This window comes from Molossus molossus, unplaced genomic scaffold (genome assembly GCF_014108415.1).
Source record: "Molossus molossus isolate mMolMol1 unplaced genomic scaffold, mMolMol1.p scaffold_m16_p_13, whole genome shotgun sequence".
NCBI classification, from domain to species: domain Eukaryota; kingdom Metazoa; phylum Chordata; class Mammalia; order Chiroptera; family Molossidae; genus Molossus; species Molossus molossus.
The window spans coordinates 74,804,547-74,827,925 of record NW_023425348.1 but is presented as its reverse complement, the minus strand read 5'-3'; the positions used below and the strand labels follow the sequence as shown (position 1 = coordinate 74,827,925).

At 44.4% G+C, this 23,379-nt stretch overlaps 1 protein-coding gene across 1 annotated transcript; it reads right to left on the bottom strand.

Moving 5' to 3' along the window:
- Positions 1 to 3,293: 3,293 nt before the first annotated feature.
- RAG1 (recombination activating 1) lies at positions 3,294 to 6,425 on the bottom strand. The gene has a single exon (XM_036260178.1). It carries the CDS (start codon positions 6,423 to 6,425, stop codon positions 3,294 to 3,296), a length of 3,132 nt encoding a protein of 1,043 aa, XP_036116071.1.
- Positions 6,426 to 23,379: the final 16,954 nt, after the last annotated feature.

Here is a 23,379-nt window from a genome sequence, read left to right as displayed (position 1 = left end):
ACTCAGTACTTCCAAATTTTAAATTTTTATTTCAAATACTTTAACATAACATTGTTAATAGTAACCATAATATTAATGAGGAGTAGAAATATTAAAATATAAAAACAAGTATTGAAATACATGCTTCATTGAATTTGAAAACATTTAACATGGAAATAGAGGTCCCCCACATCAAATAAATCCAATTCATCCTGGTACCTGAACTTCTCCTAAAACAAGAAAAAAGAAGCCTCTTGGTAGCCATTAAACAAACTTCATGATTGTTTGTAAGAAAATAAAGTGAAGTATAATGCCACAAAACAAAGAAAATCTCACCAAAAATTACCTGAGGTATATTACTGTAGTTAAAAATAAAATAAAACAAAATAGAGTCAAAATATCCACTCATTTAAAATCTCTTAACATTGAAAGAATAGAGCCTTTCTCATACAATAGAAGATACATACATATCTGCAGTCAAAAATCACTTGCACCCAAATGATGATTTGTTCCTTCTAATCACCCCAAGGTGCTTGCAAATCCTAACTCCTACTTGTGTGGAATTTGAATTCTGTTTGATGTAATGCAAGACCCACACGCTCAACCAAAAAAAAAGGATATATATCTTCAACTATATTTTGTGAAAACAAATTGAGGCAAAACTAAATTCCAGTTCACCTGGAAGGAAAAGACATCTTTTCCTCCAGCTCTTGCTTCTCGGTGCGTGTTTATTAATCCCAAAGTGCTTTTTGACTTCACACTGACCATTCATCAATTTTCATCAGCCATTATCACCGGTCCCTGCAGTGCCCCTTGGTGGGTTGGAAGGAAAACTTGTAGAATCAGGTTTCACAGGAGGAAAATGCATTGACTTAAAAAAAAAACAACAACGCTTCATTCAGTGCGCTGTATTTCCCTGGAGAATGTGACCGCATTGACAATGGGTATTGTCAAAAAGCAAAGCTGGGTATAAAATCAGAGTCTCGGATGTTGCCATCTCAACAGTGAGGGCAGAAACAACCACAGGCGGCATGTTTACACGTTGAAATTCCCGTGGCCAGATGTTGCTGGAGTTTGTCAGAGTGGGATCTAATGAAGGGATTATTGGGATGGTTGTGCTATTAATCATGCTGATAGTCACATGCATTCAGAATAGTTCCTACAGTGCTAGAAAGGGGGAATTTAATACTGCAAAGTATTTACAGTGCCAGCCATTGACTAACAGAGCGCACGTGGGGAAAAGCCCACCCACCAGTGGCAGCGTGCTTCCCGGAGTAAGATGAGGACATGACTCAGCTGTTTGTCAGTGCAGAGACCTGCTGTGAGGACTGAACGGGATGAAGAAAAGGGGTGGTTCAGAAGCCCCTTCATTTACAAAATGCAAACCTTTCATTTTCAAGAAAGAATAAAATTGAAACATGTATATGTTTTTGATGACTAAACTATAAATGTCTTGTAATTTCTATATATTCTCTATATAAAAAAGCAAGAAAAGCTGCTGGCTTTATTAAATGGAGAACGCCGGCTTCGACCCCCGTAAAATCACCGAACGCATACCATTTAGGAAAATGTCACTGATGCACGTTTGACAACTAAATCACAAAGCTCTTCGATACACTATGTATGAAGGGTGGCAATTATGGCCAATAAAATCAAAGGGAAAAAAAAACACGAATGAACACTAACCTATCATTTTGATTCACGAGCATATAAAATCCCGTGCCTGCTCTAAAGTGCCAGCAATTGGCAATTCCCAAAATCCTCGGGATGCAGACAATTGTTTCTAAAAAACTGGAGCCCCAGAGATTTAGGGGCTCTTGGGAACTTTAGCATTTCTTTCCTTTGTCAAAAGTCCTAAAGCACACCAATAACTTAAATACCCACCCATCCCTGTCCCCAAGAAACATAATCCCAGGATTATGAACTGTAGGGATTAATTGTGGGTCCTAACCAAGTATGATCTTGCCTTACAGAAAAAAAAATAGTTATTTGATGTGGTAGGAAAAAAAAAAAAACATAAAATTTGGAGACAAAAAGCCTGTGTTCAAATTCCAGATCAGGTATTTATTAACCCTGTGACTTTGGGCAAATCATTTAACCCTCCGTCAAACAAGGATAATAGCAATATCTACGTCTACCCCACAGAAAAATAAAGCAAAAAAAAAAAAAAAAAAGTAAAAATATTCCAAAAGTGCAAAAAAGTAAAAACAATCTACAAATGGTAACTGTTCCACTGTGCTATGAGCAGGCTGTACCTAAAATGAGTAAGGGGGAAAGCCCAAAGGTACCTGCTACAAAATCTCAGTACACTGAAAATAAACTGATCATAACAGCAGTGATCACAGCCTGCTGTGGGAGAGACTCCGTGAAACCTGGGTTTAGTCAAAATGACCCAGGTGTCACATGGAGAAAGTCTGGCGGACACTTTCAACAGCTTGTTAAATCTGTTTTTACACAGTGAGCAAACCCAGATTTTAAAAGCCTCTGTGGCTTTGAGATTGGAAGACAAAACATTTGGAGACTAAACTGATTGAAATTCAGAAGTAAAAATATAAGAGTCACACCTGGTTCCTAATGGTTAGGTAAACAAGTATTACCAGATTTCATAACTAACTGTAGCTAACAGTTGTATTCTTTCTTCTAACTTCATGTTTGAAAAATCCACGGCAGCAGATGACCTCCTAAACGTTCAATTTCCCAAAAAATGTTTCTGGGTATAGGACATTTCTGTAAATGTGCCAAATGAGAAAATGCATGGAAAACACTTTGTCATGGTCACTGTGCCGTACAACTGTCAGATGTCAGTATTATGAGAGAAATCTGGAAAGCTCTTTCGTATCTTGTCAAGTAAGCCAAGATATGTGAAAATTATAAAATAAAGAATTCTACAAAATTGATATAGAAAACATGTATCTCAATACAAACTGTAATGAACTGGGAGGGAAAATGGAAACCAAAGACCAGTTCCTTCCCCGGCTGCTCTGGCGACTCTTCCTTGACAACATCGGCTTTGATTTCCACATCACTCGTGCACACACACGGATCCGTGCTAACCTCTGGTCCCTGTTCTGAGCAACCGAGCTTTTCAAATAACTGATTTCTCCTGTCACTTCTCTGAACTTCCTCAACAGCGCAAGCAATCAGCTCATCATTTATCCATTCCTGACATGGTTTCAGCACCTGCGGCCTCTCCCACCTACCACCGCCTGGGTGGTGAAGCCCCACACACAAGAGCGAAGGGTGCGAGGAGAAGGTCTCGCTGCAACCCGAAGGAAAACTCATTCGCAAAACCAACGCGTCAGCGGCTGCCCTGCTTAAAATTCCATGGAATCTTGCGTTTCCAGAGAGTCCTCCAGGCATAATGGGTCCTCCAAACTTGCCTGCGAGTGTAGGGTGAACCCAGAGCTTTTCAATGCATTGTGAGCATTCATAAACTTCTGCAGGTATTTGGAGGTGTACAGCCAGTGATGTTTCAAGACATCCTCCATCTCGTAGCACTTGGACTGCCTGGCGTTCATCTTCCGGAAGCGCCTGAACAGTTTGTTGCCAGACTCGTTCCCCTCGCTTGCCCAGGCCCCGATGGAGCCATCCCTCTCAATAATTTCAGGCACGTGCGCCAGGGTTTTGTGAAAATAATTGGTGATTTTGCCCTCGTATCTATACTTGAACTTGGTGGAGAGGAGCTCAGCAAAACGCTGTGAGTTGAAGCTGTACTGGCAGAGGGATTCTGGGCACTCCTTAGCAGGGCATGATGATCGCCATACCGGCTTCATTTTCAGATAAAGGTCCATCAGCTCCCTCAGAGCTTCGTGCCTGTCCTCGGAGGGGATCAACTCACACACGGCCTCAACAGTCTCTTTGGTCATGAGCTTCCTGGCGAAGTTGCCATTCATCCTCATGATTGGCTTCAGGTTCATCTTCTTCCGGAGATGCTTGTCCAGCGCCGCCTGCCATCTTTTCCTTTCTTCTTTGGAGGCGCTGGGGTTCTTGTACACCTCCCCTATCTCCAGCTGGAAAATCTTGTAGAACTCAGCTGCGTTGCCAATGTCACAGTGCAGGGCATCTATGGAAGGGACTGTCTCAATGAAGGGCTTGGCCGAGACCCCTTTCACCCGATCCCGGAGTTCTTCCACCGACTCATGGTAGGGGTTGGAACGCCAGACCTCATAGCGCTCCAGGTTCTCGCCATGGCTTCTGGTTATGGAGTGGAAGACAAGGTTCTGAGAGGCTTCCAGGCGGGTGGCATCACAAAGGGTGCAGATGTAGACGGATCCAGAAGCCTCGAGGCCTTCCACTTCGCGGACAAGTTTCTCATCATAACCGGTGCCCCTGAAGATGAACTTGAACGTCCGGAGGATGCCCCCCATCTCCAGCATTAACTCGCTGCTCTTCATGGCCTCCCTCTCGGCAATGAGAGGGCTCAGGATGGCCGTCAGGGTCTCGTGGTCAGACTCATCTGCCAGCATAAGGCACAAGGGTTTGCAGCACAGTTCAGAGTTAGGTTTGGCTTCCTCGAACACCTTCACATCCTGCGAGCCGTGCGCTATGGTGATTTTCATGACTGTGAACGAGAACCGAACCGCCTTCTCTGGCACTGCTGGCCCGCTGCCATGCTTCTCGCTCACATCTCCCATTCCATCGCAAGACTCCTTCACCACGACGGTGAAGGGGCCATTCAGATAGTCCTCCAGGTCTTGGGCTCTCATGCCTTCCAAGATGTCCTCTTCCATGTCCATCAAAGCAGACACCAAAGCCGAATCGTAGCGAAACCGCTTCGCAATGGTGTCCACCGGGTAATCGTCCACAGAGGAGGACAGTCCAGACAGTCCATCAATAATGCCCACGTCGGTGCTGGAAGACACGTTCTTCAGAGGTGGCTGCCACTCGAAGGGGTGGTAGCCCGGCAGGAGGATCTTCTCAGCATTCCGAAGGGCGTGCAAAGGCTGAAAAATCTGCCTCCCCGTGATGGCTTTCACAGTCCTGTACATCTTGTGGTACTGACTACAGCTGAGGAAGGTGTTGACACGGATGGCCAAGCAGACAGCTGGCTGCAGGCCAGAGCCACGTCCCTGCATGATGGCCTCCAGCTCGTCGGCTTGTCTGTGCTCATTTCTCGCCCTCAGCGCCAGCAGGAACAAGGTCAGGCACACAGACTTCACATCGCCACCTTCTTCTTTGTCAGCGAAGGCCTTAACTTGCAGCTTGAGCTCCCTCAGGCGGTGCTTCTGAGCCCTCCGGGTCAGGGACAGGAGATGCTGGCGGGGCCGGCCTCCTTTATTAATATGCACTAAAGCCTCTTTGGAGTCCTTGTGGCTTGCGACATGGTGGTTATATTTATCCAAGCTGACCTCCTCGTTGCACTCTTTTGCTGGACATTTCACCATCAGGGAATTCAAGATGCTCAGAAAGGACTTCACTGGACTCTCCAGGTCAGTAGGGAAGCAGGGATAGCGGCAAGAGGGACAATAGCTGCCCATGACTTTGAGGCATCTGAGAATGCAGATCCTGCAGAATACGTGCTTACAGTTGGTCTGCACAGGGTCAGCCAGAATGTGTTCACAAATCTGGCAGGTGACAGATTTCACGAAGTGCGCCGGGAAGTCCACTGCAAGGAGCTTGGGACTGAGATGTATCTTAGCGCAGTTGGCAATCTGCTTCATCACGTCCTTGCCACCCACCCTTGCCTGAGCCCTCTTCTTGCGCTGGCGTGCTTGTCTTGCTCGGTCAAGCACCATTTTGAGTTTTTTGCTGAGCTGCACATTTGACTGATGACTCTTCCTCTTGAGTCCCCGACGGGCAGCGTGGCAGATGTCACAGGATGGTGTGTGGGGGTGCCACTCCACGGTTGCATTCCTTGGGACGTAGACCTTGCACGGGGCGCTGCGGAACTTCCTGTGCATGATGCTCCAACAGTCATGGCAGAACTCAGTGGGGTGGATTGAGTCAACATCTGCCTTCACGTCGACCTGGAAGACCTTGGCAATGAGGTCTGGCCAGGAGGTGGCTCTCTTTTCCTTCTTCCGCAGAAGGACTTGGGTTTTAACATCCACGGGCCCGTGGACTGGATATCTCCTATTGTGCTCACCGTTTTTAAAAGAATTCCCACAGAGGCGGCAGAGGTGCCGGAGGTTGGCTTGGTGGATCGCTTTGTCTCTTGTCTTCCCATCGTCACGGAATTTCTTCAGAAACTTAGGGTGAGGCTTTAATGCTGGTTGCACCAAGGCCGGCTCCTCGCCTCCAGCCCTGTCCGGGGCTGCAGGAGACAGCTCCAGAGAGAGTTTCCCCTCAGGGGGATCTTTCTTTTCCGCTTGAGCTTCTTCGGGTGCCTTTTCTAAGGATCTCACCCGGAACAGCTTAAATTTCCATTCTGAAAACTTAAGATGTGGGTGCTGGATTTCATCTGGAGCGGAACTGAGTCCCCGAGTGGGTGGCAAAGAGACAGCCATGCTGGCTGAGGTGCCTGAGAACAATGAGAACGAGTCAGATTAGGGGGGAATGTCAATATCCCACTGATGCATCTTGGAAGGTAGACAAACGAATACGTTCAAATAGTCATTCATTAATTCATCCGAAAAGTTACCTGTTAAACCTCCTATTTTAATGTACTACGTCGGGTGCTAATCACACAGCAGAGCACAGAGCCCTTCCCTGTTCTGACCCTGCTTCTGGTCTTCGTACCAGGTATCGAAGTTTATGCGCCACCACGGTTCATTTCATATACACGTGTACAATCCTATTTGCTTTCCAGCAAAATCTTAGCGTCTCTGAAGACAGCATCTCTGGGTGATTCGTCTCTGTCTCTCCAATTTTCCTAGTACACATTAGGTGCTCAGTAGTTATTTGCTGAGTACATGCAAGGCAAAACTGGCTGCTCAAACCAAAGAAAAGTCATATTTTTCACATTGCATTAGCCTCTTGCACTAGCTGGACAATATATTTGCAGCTTTTTAAGGCAGTCTCTCAGGAGGCTGGTTGTTTATTTCTTCCAAACGGGTCATAAAGAGATGATAAAGCTACTAACCCAAAGAAAGTAATTACTCACTACTTGAAGGATGAAGTGAATTTTGAGGTTTATGGATGCCAACTAATAATAAGAATCATGGATAGTAATTTTGCTTACAATTTTAATTAGTGAACACTGCTGTAAATTACAAGGCTGTGTCAACATTAGAAGCGAAAACCACATTATTCTCTAAACCCGCAATAAACCACAGTGTGCACATGCAAAGATTCCAAAGGATTTTAAGATGAAAAATTCAAGTTGTTTCAGATATAATCATAAGCAGCTTTGAGGTGTTTACTGGGCTGCCATCCTGAAAGTCATTACCGGGCAATGGTCATTAGCTCTATAGCTTATAATAAGAGGAAGGAGTAATCTTTACCTTCTAGTTAAAAAAACAAAAACAAAAACAAAACACCATTATATATGCCAGGAAACCCTGCAAGTCTGGGTTGTGGTGCAGACATCAATAGTGCTGTAGAAAAATGTCTGAAGTGCCATTTGGGTCCTTTCTAGATCCAATGAGCCCCAAACTCTCAAAATGCTCTAGTACACATAACTGGAAAAAACAGCAACTGTATTTTCTTCTTCTTTTTTTTTAATCCTCACCCGAGGACATTTTTCCATTTTTTGTTCAGATAGAGTGGGAGGGAGAGAAAGAGAGAGGAACATCGACGTGAAAGGGACACATCGAGTGGTTGCCACCCACACGACCCAACCAGGGCCAGGGACAAACTGCAACCAAGTTACGCGCCCTTAGCGGAAATCGAACCCGGGTTTCTCTGGACTGCAGGCCAATGCTCTAACCGCTGAGCCAAACTGGCCAGGGCAGCAACTGTATTTTCAACCTACCATTCTTCTCTCCCAGATTTGCCTGGGTTAACACTCTTGACCCACCAATTATATCAAGCAACACTTCTCCCCCTCAATTAATTAACTAAGTGATGATTTAAATAATAATAATAATAACCGTGTGGTCATGGACAGTAATCCTCAGGTGAACACGCTTTAGCCACAGGTGGGATGAGGGAGGGGTGCAAGCTAATCCTGACTGCACCTGACAAAGTTTCTTTTTAGCTTATCCCCCTAAACTACTGACGTTCATTCCATTTTGCATGTGTCATGTTTCAGAGATTTATTTTTTTTTCCCCGTAGAAATTAAGAGCCAATTTCCAAGGCTCGTTGAAAAGGAAAACCCTGTCAAATTGGTCCATATGCAGACCCATGTGGGAACTAAACAAATTTCAAACTATTGCCAAGGTCTCGTTAACCTCAAAAGTGTTTCAGCAAACACCTCCGAGTTGCTCCTGGTTCATTCATGTTCCTAAATTCTGTCCTGTGTCGGGGCGAGGGCTTTCCATGTCTCCCCTGTCCTGTGGGCTTGAACTCATTCCCAAGTGCCTTTTCCCTCCTTTAGCCTTCCCCTCCCCGGTCTTTTCTGAAGGCGCATGTTGTCTGGACTTCCAAGACAATGATGACCCTCTCTGGAGCTCATCACAATGAGCCAGTCAACCACAGGCGTGTTGGAAGGGCCCCTAGACCGACCTCCTCCCCCTCCCCGCTCCTCTGCTGACTCCCACTGGCCTGTGAGGTTATCGCAGAATCTACCAAAATGCCTCTGTTTAAATCATCCCACGGAAAGAGAGAGTCACTGAGCGGTTAGCGATCAACATCCAAATCAAATGTATTTATTACATTGCCTCCCAACTGCTAAAAGTTTATTCAAACTGGAGGTGGGGGTGTGGGGGCTGTAATTCTTGTTTTGGGGGGAACAGTCACCAAAATGCTAATAGTAGTTATCTGTGAACACTATAGATATTTTATGTTTTTATCCTTATCTATGAGTTTTACTTTCTAAAATTACCATGTATGACTTCTAGAAGAAGAAAGAATTTTTAAGAGCTAAAACTAAAGAGGTATTTTGTGTCTATCTAATTAGCAAAGATTAAGAATATTGATGTTATTTAGCTTTAATGAAGGCATGGGGACATGAAGACAACTTCATACATTCTTGGGAGGCGTGTACACTGGTGTAATATCTCTAGCGGAAAAGCCAGCAATGTCTCTAAAAGGCTTAACTACATATTGTCTTTGGTGCAATAAATTTGCTTTTAGAAAGTTATTCTGTAGAAAGGGTCCCACGGGTTATTATTGTGGGAATAAACATTCCACAGGTTATTCCCGCTTATCTGGAGACAGACAGAAAGATTTGTTTTCAGAAAGTGTTACTTTAAAAATAGGAAGCAGTACAAGTGATTACCAATGGGGCATTATTAAACCATGGTTCAGTGTACAATGGAAAACAATACAGAAAGTCAGCATTTCTGTGTACACGGGTGTATATGTGCCACTCCTGAGTGCATGAGTACTGCGGTAGATGCCCACATGACCAAGCAGAGAACAGCAGCAGCAGCGATACAGCGGGGCTCCTTTTGCACATATTTGTTCACATGTGTGTGTACCGGAAAGCACAGAGATGCTGAAGGAGATGCACTGCAGTCTTAACCATGTTTACTCTCTAAACAAAATAGAATTGGCACTGGGAAGGAGGTCTCCTCTTGTTCTATTTTACTCATTCTCATATCATTTGAATTTTTCACGGCAAACATTTTTAAAATTTTGGTCCTCAATTTCAGTTCAGAGGGAAATGTTTGAAACAGTAGATTTCCCTGTATATCCATAATCATTTGCCCATATTTCGTATTTAGATTACTCTTAATATTTTAAATTTAGATTTGCCCCCGAGAAAAGTTTGAGATCTGGCTAACCCTCAGAGCCCACCACCATCCTTAGCTGCTCCTTCTTTTCTGGAAAGAAATGTAGAGAGGGGACTGAAATATGAACCCACAGACAACATGAAGTTGGAAAAGAGTTATCTTGTAGTCATTTTTTTCCACACTCAAGAATCTTGCAAATGCTTGATCTCCTCTCTTCTAACAGAAGGTCTCCACAGCCTCAGAATCTAACAGGCAGCGGCTCTTGCTGGCTCAGCTCTGATCCCATTGGACACTGCCGTCCCAGCATTGCCGTCTCAGCATCCCATTGGACACTGCCGTCCCAGCATTGCCGTCTCAGCATCCCATTGGACACTGCCGGCTCAGCATTGCCATCTCAGCATCCCATTGGACACTGCTGTCCCAGCATTGCCGTCTCAGTGTCCCATTGGACACTGCCTTCTCAGAGTTGCCGTCTCAGCTACCACGGTCCTTCTTCACCGTGCAGTCATCTGCACAAACCAGCCTGGGGTGGCGTGGGTGGAGCAGACGCTGTCATTGGCGATGAGCACTATCATGATTTCCTTCAGGAGGCTGGGCCACAGCAGCAACACCCGCCACCCTAGCCAGCTCCCCACCCGACGCACATATACATCCTAGTACTCGGCTCTCAACCTCCCCTCTTAACACATTCAACTTGGACTATACACAATTTCTAATTGACTAATGGGTGCCCAGGTGTGACCCCTCATTGTCATACCTGTTCCACTCATTCATTCATTCTCTCCACAAATACCATTATGTACAATTTCCCCGGTACCATCATCCAAAAGTTGGCAGCATCAAAAGCCTTTTTCCAAGTCTCAGGCAGCCACAAAATAACCCCAAGATTCTTGCCGTTCCCCCAGGCAATACCGCCTGAACCGCTTCAGAAAGAGAAGTGCTACTGTCACAAGCCCTGGCCAGGAATCCAGGCTCAAGGCCATAACGTCAAAGCAGGGTTTCTACAGTGGCAACTCTCAAATTTATTACGTATTAGAATCATTAGGGAGCTTCTGTTAAAAAAAAAAAAAAAAATGCAGATCATCAGGTCCCAGAGAGTCTGATTCGGTTTATCTGGGATGGAATCCAGAAACTGTATTTTTAAAACAAACATTTCAGTGATACCGCTGTAAGTGGCCCACGGGTCACTTTGAGAGATACTGGTCTCCTACTTAGTCCAATCCAGTTCAAACACATCCTGGCAGTACTTGGCAACAGCTGAGGAAAGACAGATTTCCTCCCACCCTGCAATTTGTTTGCTCCTGATCATTTTTCCTGCCTGGACCGGCACAGTATTTTTCCCCCGAGAGTCTCACATCTTTTCTTCTGCTGATTTGTTGACTCATCCATTCAAGAAGCACACCTCAAACCGTTCCTCTGCCTGCAGCATGCATTTATAGTAACTGAGAGCTCCTCCAGCTTCTCTCTGAACCTACAGTGTCTTCCTAAACCTGGCTTCTCTACCCTTCCGATTTCCATATATTAGAGAGCAAAATCAGATCGGTGTCAGCATCCCTCACTCCCTCCCCTTATCCCCTGCAAGCAAGAACCGCCCAAGTATTTCTGATTAGAAACATAAAAATGTAAATAAATATGTAACTCAAGGCAGGAAAAGTTCGAGTGTTACCTTGCTCAGCAGGCTGCCTGGGCAAAGTGTTGGGATGTCTGTAATTCGGCTGATATTATTGGATACCAACAAGAGAGCAAAGTGTGTTCTCCTCTCCCACCTTGCTCTCTTGTCCCTCAGAACAGACTGCTGCATTATTTATCATCTTCCACTGCCCTTCCCAGCCCCCCCCCCCAACAGAGGGCTAACCACAGATGATGGCAGCCAACCGCAGCCCAGGAGCCCCCAGCTCCAGCTGGCACCTGGCTCTTCAGGAGGCTTCGCTGGGGGCCTGAGTGAAAACCCTACACGGGTACGTGCTGGAGCGATGCCAAAGCCACCAGCTCACTCCCCTGTTTGGCTGGAAGTGATCTTGCCCATATAAGCTCTGGGTTCTGCAAAGGTTCAATAGTTCTGTGCCTCAGTTTCCTCATCTATAAGATGGAAATACCAAGAGTATATATCTCAAAGAGTCGATGAGGTTATTCAGTGAGAGTTATAGGGAAGTATTTGGAACAGTACCCCATCCAACACTAACTATACAATAATTTGTATTATTATTTTGAAGTGGTATCCAAACTACCCCAGGATCCTCCTCCCGGGTCAAGTCTCAGTCAGGGGAGGTTGAGCTCCTTGTAACAACACCATCTTTAAACACTACTAGGGTTTTGAAGTCAACAGGCTTTGATGCCTCGATTTCCTCATCTACAACCTAGGATTGATCATAGTGGCTCCCAGTCCTTGAGAGCAATAGAGAGGCTGCTAAGTGCTTTTCAATTGTCACAACAGTCCTACACAGTTGATGTTCTTACCTCTAAAGAGAGGCAACCGAGGTTTAGAGCAATGAAGAACTTGCCAGTGGTCCCATCACCGCTACCTAGTGGGCTTCCATAGCCTGTGTTCTCAACCACTCCACTCTTGTAAAAAGAGAATATTGAAGTCCACTTGTAGCAATAGTGTGAGGATGACTGGAAAAATGAACATCAGTATACCTAGCTCAGTGTCTATTTCAGACCCCCTCTCTAACCCTCAGACCAGCGTTACCCCCAAAGTACCCCTGTGTTCAGCTGAGATATGAGGGATAAGCTTGCTCTCGCTTGGTCCTCAGCACGAGCTGGCAAGGTGGCAGGTGCAAGGATTTCTCCATGCTCTGCCTGCTTATTAGACACTCCTCTTATATCCCCACTATTTTGTACGTAGGCTTGTCCAACCACACAGCAGTCCTGGGACACCGCTCTGCTCAGTAAACTCAAGACAGGGCAGAAGCCATTGCAATAATTTTGGGAGGGAGGGGAACTGGCCTGCGGCTTCTAGGAGCTTCTGTGTTTTATTCCCGGGGGATGGATGGAGCCTTTGCCTGAGGTTCACATGACATTGTGAGGCTGGACAGGTGGAAACACACGATTTCCTGCAGGCAGTGCACATGTTCAAGTCAGCAGGATGCAGGGCCTCCAGGATGTGCCTTGATGTCCTCTGTACACATGGGGTCAGAGACAGAGGAGTTACAGGTGGCTGACACTCGAGAAGATGTTCTTCCGGTCCATCCTCCATGCTCCCAAACCTCCATCCCCACTGGACTCACAGAAAGGGAAGGGAAGGGCCAGCTTTTCTTACTTCACTTCCAAGGAAACAGTAAAATCTTAAATAATTGGGGGAAAAGTAGCAAGTTCCAGCTTCTAAGGATCAGGTTTAGTTCATAGACTGACTTAGAAGTTAAGTGAGACCAGAGTGACCAACCGTCCCAACTTACCCAGGACTTTCCTGGATTTAGCCCTGAAAATCCAAGGCAAACAAGGTCAGTTGGTCACCCTTTTGTCCCAAACCAGAACTGAAAAATGTTCTGAGCTCAAAAATCCTTAAATGAAATCTTTTTCAAATGTTCTTGGGGAAGTTAGAGTGTTCAAAAAGACTCATCAGAGAATGTGGTACAGGACATGGGGGCAGGGGCATGACGGTCAGACCAGAGAATGAAAAATCTTTCTCTTTTGTTTTACCATATTTACCATAGATTTTTGTACTGTTTAATTTTTATTAGCCGTGTATTACTTTGATAAACAGAAAAAACACAGGATGTACAAATAAATACAAGTGTTAATCATGAATTTAAAACAAGACAAAAACACAGTGAGTGCATATGAAGATAAACTCTTCTAATTGTTTTGTTTCATAAAGTTCTGATTGGTAAACGTCAGACCTGCAAAGGCAGGATTTCCAATATGTTCTTGTTCTTCCCCACTCCACCTGGGGGCTCTTTCTCCCTCCCGGGTTGGAATCCTGTTGCCACCACGTGCCCTCTGCTGTGAGCGGAGACTTCCGCTGGACCGCTAAGGAAAACAGCTCGGGTACTGGGCCCTGTCCCTTTCCCTGGCCACCCAAATCCCACCCACTGTTCTTGTTCCGAATCTTTCCCACCTAACAGATTCCCCCTGGAGCAAGCTTTGACTTCCATCATAAAACAGCAAAGTCAGAGCTGCCTGAGACTCTAGGTTGTTCCAGGCAAATTAAAAATAAAACACTGCTGACAGATCTTGGCCAATTTAGCAAGTGGGAAAGAATGAAAAGGGCAAACTAGAGTCTGAAGGACTCGATGCCAGGCTTCAGCCTGGAGCACAGCCCTCCCGCTGAGCGATTAGCTGTGGTTAATCCTAGAAGTGCCAGCCCGCCGCGCACAGACCCGACTCCCCCTGGGCACCTGCACCCCATGTCCCTCCCTGCACCCTCCTCTCCATCCAAGCCCCAAACCCTCCTTAGCAGGTTGCCTACACTTACTCCCCTTGGCTCCCTGCAGGGCGTTTTGAGAGACCTTTTCAAATTCAATTTCTTCCCAGACAGCAATGAGCTCGGGTTTCTGATATCCATCAGAATCTGCTCTGGCAGCTGTGGTCTGGGTGTGTGAACACTGCATTTTGTGCTCTTATCATAATCCAGCACATGCTGTTTACTGACACTGTGATTACAAATATAAACATGTATCTATATATGTCCAGCTAGCAAAACTCTTGTCTTCTAACATCAAATTGAAGGCTAGAGCTAGAAGAGAATTTGAGGTTATCTGAACCAGTGGGTGCATTTTATAAGTGAGAAACCGTCTCCCCAAAGGGCAGAGTGCCCTGCTCGACACAGGAGGGAGTTAGTTGCAGACCTAGCATTAGCCACCCGGCCTCCCCGGCCCCAGGACAAGACCCTTTCCGCCGCACCGGCCCCTCAGCCTGGGAAGAGCTCGAGCTGGCAGCGCGGCAGGACAGGACAGGTCAGGACGTGCAAACTTGCCGCCGCGTTGGTGGTGGAGAGCCAGCATCCCCACACGCTCGTCTCTCCCCCACTTCCCCAGGCTTGAAATTGCTTTCTAATTAACTCAATGTTGATGATCCCTGTTAGTAAATGTTCTAATGCGCTATTAATCGCCCTCCACGTCAGCTGCAGCTCGTTCCCCGCGCGTTCGCGATGCCGCAGCGGGCTTGCGGCGCCAGCGAGGCTGTTTTCCAGACAGCTAGTGCCCTCGTGTGGGCAAAGGCGTCTATCGCATCGAGCTATCAGAAAAAGTCTCCAAAATGGACTGAATCCGTGAACGGGTTTGGAAGGAATCGTAAGTTCGGTTCTCATCTCCCCTTTTTATCCCAACTTCTGTCTTTCCTGCCAACCTCCCCCCACACACACACACACACACCATTTCCTACCTCTTAGGAACCCCCTGATTCCCACAGACAGAAAACAGCAGGGAAGGCCCCACACCTAACTACCCCCAGTCTTCCACGCCAGTGGGGTCCAGCCTGGAAGTCCAGTGTCACCAGTTCCTTGCTGCAACTGGCCCCAGGAAATACGAAATAAATGTCTTTTCCCCATTCCTCCAACAAGTGAAGGCTGAGGACCATGTCTTCGCGAGGGAGCTGGGGGAACCGCAAAGTGCTGTCCCGTGGTCAGGACTCCACTAGCATCCGTTCACGTGTCGGGACATCTGTTCCCTTGTCCAACCCCGAAGAGGGACAGCAGTGCTGTCCTCCATGCTGTTCACCTGCGCCCATCCGAGGCTGAGCTCAGACCCACGGCGGATGAAAGTGATGGAGATTTCCCAGAGCTAGCATTCAAGTGTGAGGACTGGGCCTTCTCAAGCCAAGAGTAGAAGAAGGTGGCCTGAAACAGCTCATGGCAGGGCAGCGATGATACCTTTACAAAAAGCCAACGTGTACCCAAAATTCGGGGGCTCCCAAAATGTCACCATACTTTTTGGAGGATTGAGACAGGGGTACTTTCAAACAAAGGGCTTTAACTCTGTTTCTGTCTACAGTTACTGCGTGGTTTAATTTTCTATACAATGAGAACAATGGCTAAGTTTTCAATAAATTTTAATTCAAAAGTATATTCCTGCCCTGGCCAGTTTGGCTCAGCGGTTGAGCATCAGCCTGCGGGCCAGAGAGACCCGGGTTCAGTTCCTGCTAGGGGCACGTACCACAAAAATAAAAAAATAAAAAAAACTATATTCCTTTTCAACGTATGAATAGTGGTTCTGGAGAGAGATGAAGAGGTAGAATCAACTTCTAATTATTTTTGTGCAAAACCCTGCCGATGAGCTGTCTGTAACATGTTTCCTCCAGAAGAGTTTCTAATTTACTATGTTATTTAAATGTCTTATCTTGTTATAATTTTTCCCTGGGATTTCCCTCCATTCAACCAGGGTAGAATTTCCAAATGCAGATAAAATTTCACTTTACCATGAACATCATAGACAAGAGAAAAGTCTGTAGTTTTTTTTTATTATTTATTTATTTATTTATAGAGAGAGAGACAGGGAGACAGAGAAACAGAGAGAGAGAAACACTGATTTGTTGTTCCACTTATTTATGCATTTATTCCTTGCTTCTTCTATGTGCCCTGACTGGGGATCAAACCCACAACCTGGGTATATCAGGACGATGCTCTAACAAGCTGAGCCACCTGGCCAGGGCAAGTCTGTCTCTATTTCCACATCTGGAGATGGCCACTAGTAGTAATAATTGTATTTATTTCATTATATAAGTTTCTACAAAGACCAATCTGGACTTTGCTTTTTCTGCCTGCATGTCAGTTTTTAGAAGTAACTTTGTGACAAGTAGGGGAGACCAGCTGCTTCGAGCTTTGGCTGAGATTTGCCTTTGTTTGTGCTTCCATCATTGAAGAATTTACCTTCTTTCCCCTTAGGTTTCCCTCAACACTTCTGGTCTCTGTAATGCCCCCTGCGTTCCCCATCCCTCCTCAAGAAAAAAGTCACCACCCATAACAAAAAGCCATGTTAATCTTTTATTAGCATGTATTGCATATGTTACACCAGAAAAAAAACATGACAAGACATCATGACTAGTACTGAGACCTCCGAAGTCTCTGTGGCTCTCTGTTTCTTATTGCCCACAGACCATCACGTAGAGACTGTGTGAGACACCAGGAATCAGTTTGGGGTTCAGTGGCCTTTTGGCCACCTGGACTCATAACTCCCTTTCTCCAACAAAGCCATTTCTCTTGGGTAGTACTGTAATCAATAACAAGATAGTATAATGTCAAAGTAATTTATGGTTTATGCCAATTAGTGTGAAGGTGGCTGTTATGGACTGAATTGTGTCCCCCAAAATTCTACTGGAGTTGCTACAGTCTCTGCCTCAGTGGTCACGTTCATTCTCTGCTCACGGTGTCAAACATCCCTCCGCCTCTCTCTTAAAAGGACACTTGTGATCTCATTGAGGGCCCATCTGGATAATTCAGGATAATCAACCCATCTCAAAATCCTTAATTTAATCACATCTGCAAAATCTTTGCCATGAAGCTAGCACTTATAGGTTGCAGGGATTAGAACCGGATGCTTCTGGGGGCCATTAATTATTTAGCCTATTTTATCTACCTTAAGAAAAGTTGCTAAAGGAAGTTTGCTGGCTCACTAAGTGTGGCAAATGAGTCACAGTGATGTAATAAAGGGAACTAGGTGAGAGATGCATGAGGATTCTCTGTGTTATCTTCTCAATCGTCCCCGTGTCTTTCAATGCCTCAGAGACCACACTCCTGTACACGTAATGTTCTTTCTCCTCGCCTTCTGTGAGCAATGGAAGGGTGGCTGGTCAGACCTCTCTGTGTGGCAGGCACTGACATTGTAAAGGTCCACACAGATGCCAAGCTCTGATTACTTCTGGGGCGGCGTCTCCTTCCCCTTGGACATCCTGGTCATAACAGATGCCACTAGTCAACTATCCCAACTATCCCAACTCAGGCTCTCAGTGAAACAGGACAAAAGGGGCTTCGGTTTCTTTATTTGTAGAAGCAAAGGGGGAGGGGAAGGACATGCCAGTATCTCCATAATTTCACTCTGTATCACCTTCACCATTTGTGCTTTATCCAAATCTCACCTGTACTATTACTGTTTAATATTTGTCTTTAAAGAAAATCAGCTCGTTTACTTAACTTTATTTGCTTAAAAAATGATTTTTGTGTTATCGAATGATAGTAGCAGAGATACAACGCAAGAGGAAAAATGCTCGCTCTGTTAGGAAGAAAGGTTCGTGAGCATGAAAGTCTACCAGCACCAAACAGATACTTTCTCCTTCCTGAGAGAAAAGGGATCGAAAGACAATTGGGAAAGAAATTCCGTGTTAATGTGCACCTAATGTTACTATGTCTCCACCTAAAATCCTCTTGTGTACCACCTAAAATATTTCGTGTACCGCCTAAAATATTTCGTGTGCCACAATGAGACTCTGTAAAACATCAAAGAATGTGGTGTCTAAGAAACTTTCCAACTCTGAAAGGCTGCCACCTGTGTGTGGTGCAAATCACTCCACACCTGCCACTGATTAGCTGACTGCGGAAAGTTAGTTCAGGAACATGCCCAGCGGGTGGTGGGACTGAGACAAGCCAGCCAGCCTGCAGATGCACTTTCTTAATATAGCTCCCTTTGTTTACAGCTCTTCCTCCACCTGCTGTGTGTCTACATCTTCCTCTGGTCCCAGAGGAAAACAACAGAGCAGCTTATCACTTCATGCAGAAACCAGACTGGGGCTCCAAAATACTCCCATTTGGTGAAAGACGGCCCAGTCCCCCTGCCCTCACTCCTCAGGAAGCTGAATTCACCACCTGAGGCTAGGAAACAGAAAAGATCCAGAGGATCCTTGTACCCTGGATCCAATTTGAGGTTTTAAATCAATCAACTAACCCCCCACCCCTTGTTTTTAAGCATGTGCATGGTGTTAGACAGGGATTGCATAACATAGCCTGCTGCTTGCAAGCTTCAGGTTAATTGGACAGATGATATTAAAGCTGTTGCTATTAATGAATGGGACACCATAGGACATAACTGCTAACTTGCATGCTAAAAGCCATAAGAAATGTAAAGTTTCAGAGGAGATTAAGGGAAAGCCAGTGTGTAATGGGGAATTAATATGCTATACTTATATAAAGCTACCCATATTAATCTTAGTAAATGTTAAACCCAGTTTGTTACTCTAATCTGATTTTTTTTTCTCTCAAAACTAGAACTTACATGTTAACGGTTATTTTGGTATACTTCACAATCCAACAGTTTCAGTTTCCTGTGTGAACCTAAGGAGCAGCTTGATCCTCGAGGCCCTGGCTAACACTGACCACCCAGACACAAGAATTCAACCAGATGACCAACTTAAGGATGTTGACCATGAGATTCCATGTCAGGACCAGCAAGGACACTGCCTGCATGTCCACAGCCCCTCACCCTGATCCCGTTGTTCTTTCCCTCTCCATCCTTATAGAAATCTCTACCTGCACTGAAATCTTAAGATGGGCTTTTGAGGACTGGGAAACATCCCTCATCTTTTTGAGATGCCAGCGCTCAAATAAACCTCTTTCCTTTTCATCAGCACCTGCCTCATGAGTTCAGCTTTCATTGCGACAGACAACCGAATCCAGGTTACAAGTGGACTCTTTATTTCAATGACCCATTAAAAATGCCTATAAAACCTCCAAAAATGAGAGGAAATTTCAGCAGTGTAAGACATTAGTAATAAAAATTAGACATATGCCAAGATCCCTGGAAGGAGTCTCTATAGATTAGCAGAATGATATGTAGACAGGGTCTATATTAGTCTGCTAGAGCTGTCACAACAAAATACAATAGCTGGGAATATAAATAAATAGACGTTTCTTTTTAACAGTTCCGGAGGCTGAAAATCCAAGATCAAGGTGTCCGCAGGTTTGATTTCTCCTGGAGCTTCTCTCCTTGGTTTGCAATAACCACTTTCTTGCTGGGTCCTCACATGGTTTTTTTCTCTGTGCTTATACATCCCTGCTGTCTCTTCCTCTTCTTACAAGGACAACTAGTCCTATGGGATTTGGGACCATTGATATGACCCTATTTAACTTAATTACTTCTTTAAAGGTTATTAAGTACAGTCACATTGGAGGTTAGGGCTTCAGCATGTGAATTTGGGGAAACAATTCAGATCATAACAGGGTCCCAATCTACTCTACAATTTTAGCAAGAAAATAACCTGAAGGCAAAAAAGTGGGGGGAGGGAGAGAAGGGAAGAAGAGAGAGAAAAAAAGGACTGAATTGAGACCTCCTTCCTGGCCCACAGGATAGCCCCCAAGATGCTCTTCAACTGGGAGATGGGCAGGGAGGCTGCCATACTGAGCAGGGTCACCTGGAGTAGAAAGGCTTTGGAGCACAGAGCAGAAAGGAGACTCTGCCTCAGATAAGCAGCTGTTAAAGTATCTGGGAAGCCAACAAAGACAAGAATAAAAATTTATTTCAGGCAAGTAGCACTGCACTAACCAAGAAATCAGACAGAGGAGAAAGATTAAAGAGCCCCTCAAGAAACCTCTCCCTCAAACTCCTTTTGCCTCTTTGCAGCTGCAGCTTTAGCTACATGTAAGATTGAGCACCCGGTCAAGGACCATGTATTTGTTTTACCATGTGAAAAAACAATGTCACAAAACTGAAAGGAGCCCGCAAAGTATACAATCAGCCAGGAGCTTATCCCTGTCTGCCTTCTTGTTCTGTCAAATAAGAACCCACTGAAGGCCCTGGCTGGGTAGCTCAGTTGGTTAAAGTGTTGCCTCAATACAACAAGGTTGCAAGTTCAATCTCCAGTTAAGGCCCATATAAGAAGCAACCAATGAATGAATAAATAAGTGGAACAACAAATGGGTGTTACTCTCTCTCTCAAATCAATAATTTTTTTTTAAATGTTAAGAAGTACCCATTGAATAGAGAAAGAATAATTTCAATGTGAGTTTCTGTGCTTTTGCATTGAAGTTTTTACAATTGGAAAAAGGATAACATCGTATTTTCTACATGTGGTAGGTCTAGTTTTAAACTCAAGCAAAAACTGCAGGTAGCCCCTGGGAGGAAAGGTGTAAAGATTCTGACTGAAATAGACATAATTATTCCTTAATACCAACTCTCCATTTCTAGGATGAGTAACAGAACAAAATCAGTCTGAGGCCTATGAAGAAATTCTACAGCACCAAGAAAAACCTGTTTTAATGACTAAGTAGTTCCGTGGGAAAAGCTTTTTCTGAAACAACAGGAAAATATAAGATATTCACTTATTTTCGGCCCTAAAAAGAACTGCATCTATTGAACAAGAAGAGGCCTTGATAAGAAGATAAGCCAAGAAAAGAAGGGAGTGTGATGAAACTAACACTCAGGGAGAAGACATAAAATAAATACATTGGATGCTATTCAGAGACAAATTTGCAACTTGGTGAAACAGAAGACAGACTGGAGAAACAACTCTGCAATCACACAGGCAATGCACGCAGCGATCAAAATAACATGAGAGAGGAAATAGGGAGAGATACTATAGGATAAATGAGGTGGTAAAATGAAACCCAAAGAATGGTGGTGTCCCCCCAAACATCACTGAATCCAGTCGCATCAAATGGAATAAAAGCATTATTTAACATATAAGTGAAGTCAACTTTCCAATACTAAACAAAGCTTTAGCTTTAGGAGGGCTCACCCTGCATTTGGATAAAGATACTGAACAGAGATCTCTTCCAAGGCATAGGCTATTAATGTTAAAGTTTAAAGAATAATAAAGAGTTCAGCTGGTGTGGCTCAGTGGTTGAGCATCATCCCGGCATCAAGAGGTTGCCGGTTCAATTCCCAGGCAGGGCACATGCCCAGGTTGTAGGCCCAGTCCCCAGCTGGGGGCATGCAGGAGGCAGCCAATCGATGCTCTCTTGCATCGATGTTTCTATCTCTCTCTCTCCTTTCTCTTCTCTCTAAAACTAATAAAGAACAAATATTTTTTTAAAAAAAAGAATAATAAAGAATCTTGAAATTATTCATTCGTAACAAAAATGTCCTTTGAAAACAAAATTTAAGACTATAATCAATGTAAAATAATCTTAATTATGCTCCTTGATGCTTTTTCTTTGATTTCCACTATCATTAGGATAACTATTGCTACCCTGCATTAGTTTGTTTTTGTTTTTTAATTTTTAATAGATAGATAGATAGATGATAGATAGATGATAGATAGATAGGTCATCTCCATCTTTTCACCTACTATGCTATTTTTTCTTTTTAGTTTATTTTTTTTAATGTACTATGAAAGATATTACACATACAAGGGAACGCATAAAAACATTTATGTACAAATCTTCTCTTGAATTCATAAAATTGAATAAAACCTATGACTTAGTCTAAGCAAGGGTATATGGCAAAGGTAATAATCATGCCTTTGACTGTTCTATGTCCTGGAAGACCCTGTCTTAGTAGGCAGAAGAGAGACTTTCCTCCGTGCTTGTTGGAGAAGTAAGTTTCCACATTGTGTGCGGGCCTACGGGGAGCACACCTGACACAGAAAGTCTGGCAGCCTCTCTTAATAACTGAGAGTGGTCTCCCAGCCAACAGCCAGCATGAAAACAAAGAGCTCGGTCATACTACCACAAGGACATGAATTCTGCCAACAACCTAGAGGAGCTTGAAACAGGTTTTCTCCCAGTCAAGCCTCTGATGAAATTGCAGCCCAGTGAAACTCTGCACAGAGAACCAGCTAAGCTGCGCCTGGATTCCTGACCCATAGAAATACAATGTGAGATAATACAATGGTCAAATAGTAGAAGCAACCCAAGTGTCCATCGACGAATGAATAGATCAATAAAATATGAGACAATCATCCCTCCATACCCACGGGTTTTTATTCAATTGAAAATTGCTTTTTTTTATGCACAGGTGCAAAAACAATTCAGTGAGGGAAAGATGACCTTTTAAACAAGTAGTGCTAGAGTAATTAGGCATTGAAAGGCAAGAGAGAGAGAGAGAGAGAGAGAGAGAGAAAGGAAGCTGATATAGTCTCACACCTTAAACAAAAACTAACCCAAAACAGATCACAGTAAAAAGACTAACAATCCAATCAGAAAATAAGCAAAAGGCATAAAGAGACATTTTGCCGAAGAGAATATCCAGATGGCAAATAAGCACATGAAAAGACGTTGCCCATCACTAGTCATTAGGGAAACACAAATTAGAACCACAGCGAGATGTCACTACTCAGCCATAGAATGGCTAACAGAAACCTGAACCACACATACATTCCTGGTGAGAATGTGACGGTACAACCATTCTGGAAAACTATTTGCCAGTTTCCTAGAAAGCTAAACTGCAAACACCACAGGACTCAGTGACAACACAGGTGGACACGTGACCCAGAGAAATGAAAATTTATGCTTACACAAAAACCTGTACAGGAATATTTGTAGCCAATTCCAATCCCAAAGTGAACATGCTATATGAGTGCATTCATGTAATATTCTTGAAAGGATAAAAGTGTAGAGATGGAGAACAGGTTAGTGGTTTACAGGGCTTAAGGAGGGTAGAGGTAAGAGGGACCTGGGCATGGCTATACAGGGTAATGTGAGGGAACCTTGGGGTAATGGAACTATTCAGTATCTTTACTGAATCAATATCAAGATATTGTGCTACAGTTTTGCAAGATGTTACCGCTGGTGGAAATTGGATAAAGAATAAATGGGTTTCTCTGTATTAATACCTTATAACTGCATGTGAATCTACAATTATCTCAAAATTAAAGTTTACT

Bases quoted from the DNA above. Each gene is read 5' to 3' on its own strand.
- RAG1 (XM_036260178.1), bottom strand. From the start codon at position 6,425: ATGGCTGTCTCTTTGCCACCCACTCGGGGACTCAGTTCCGCTCCAGAT.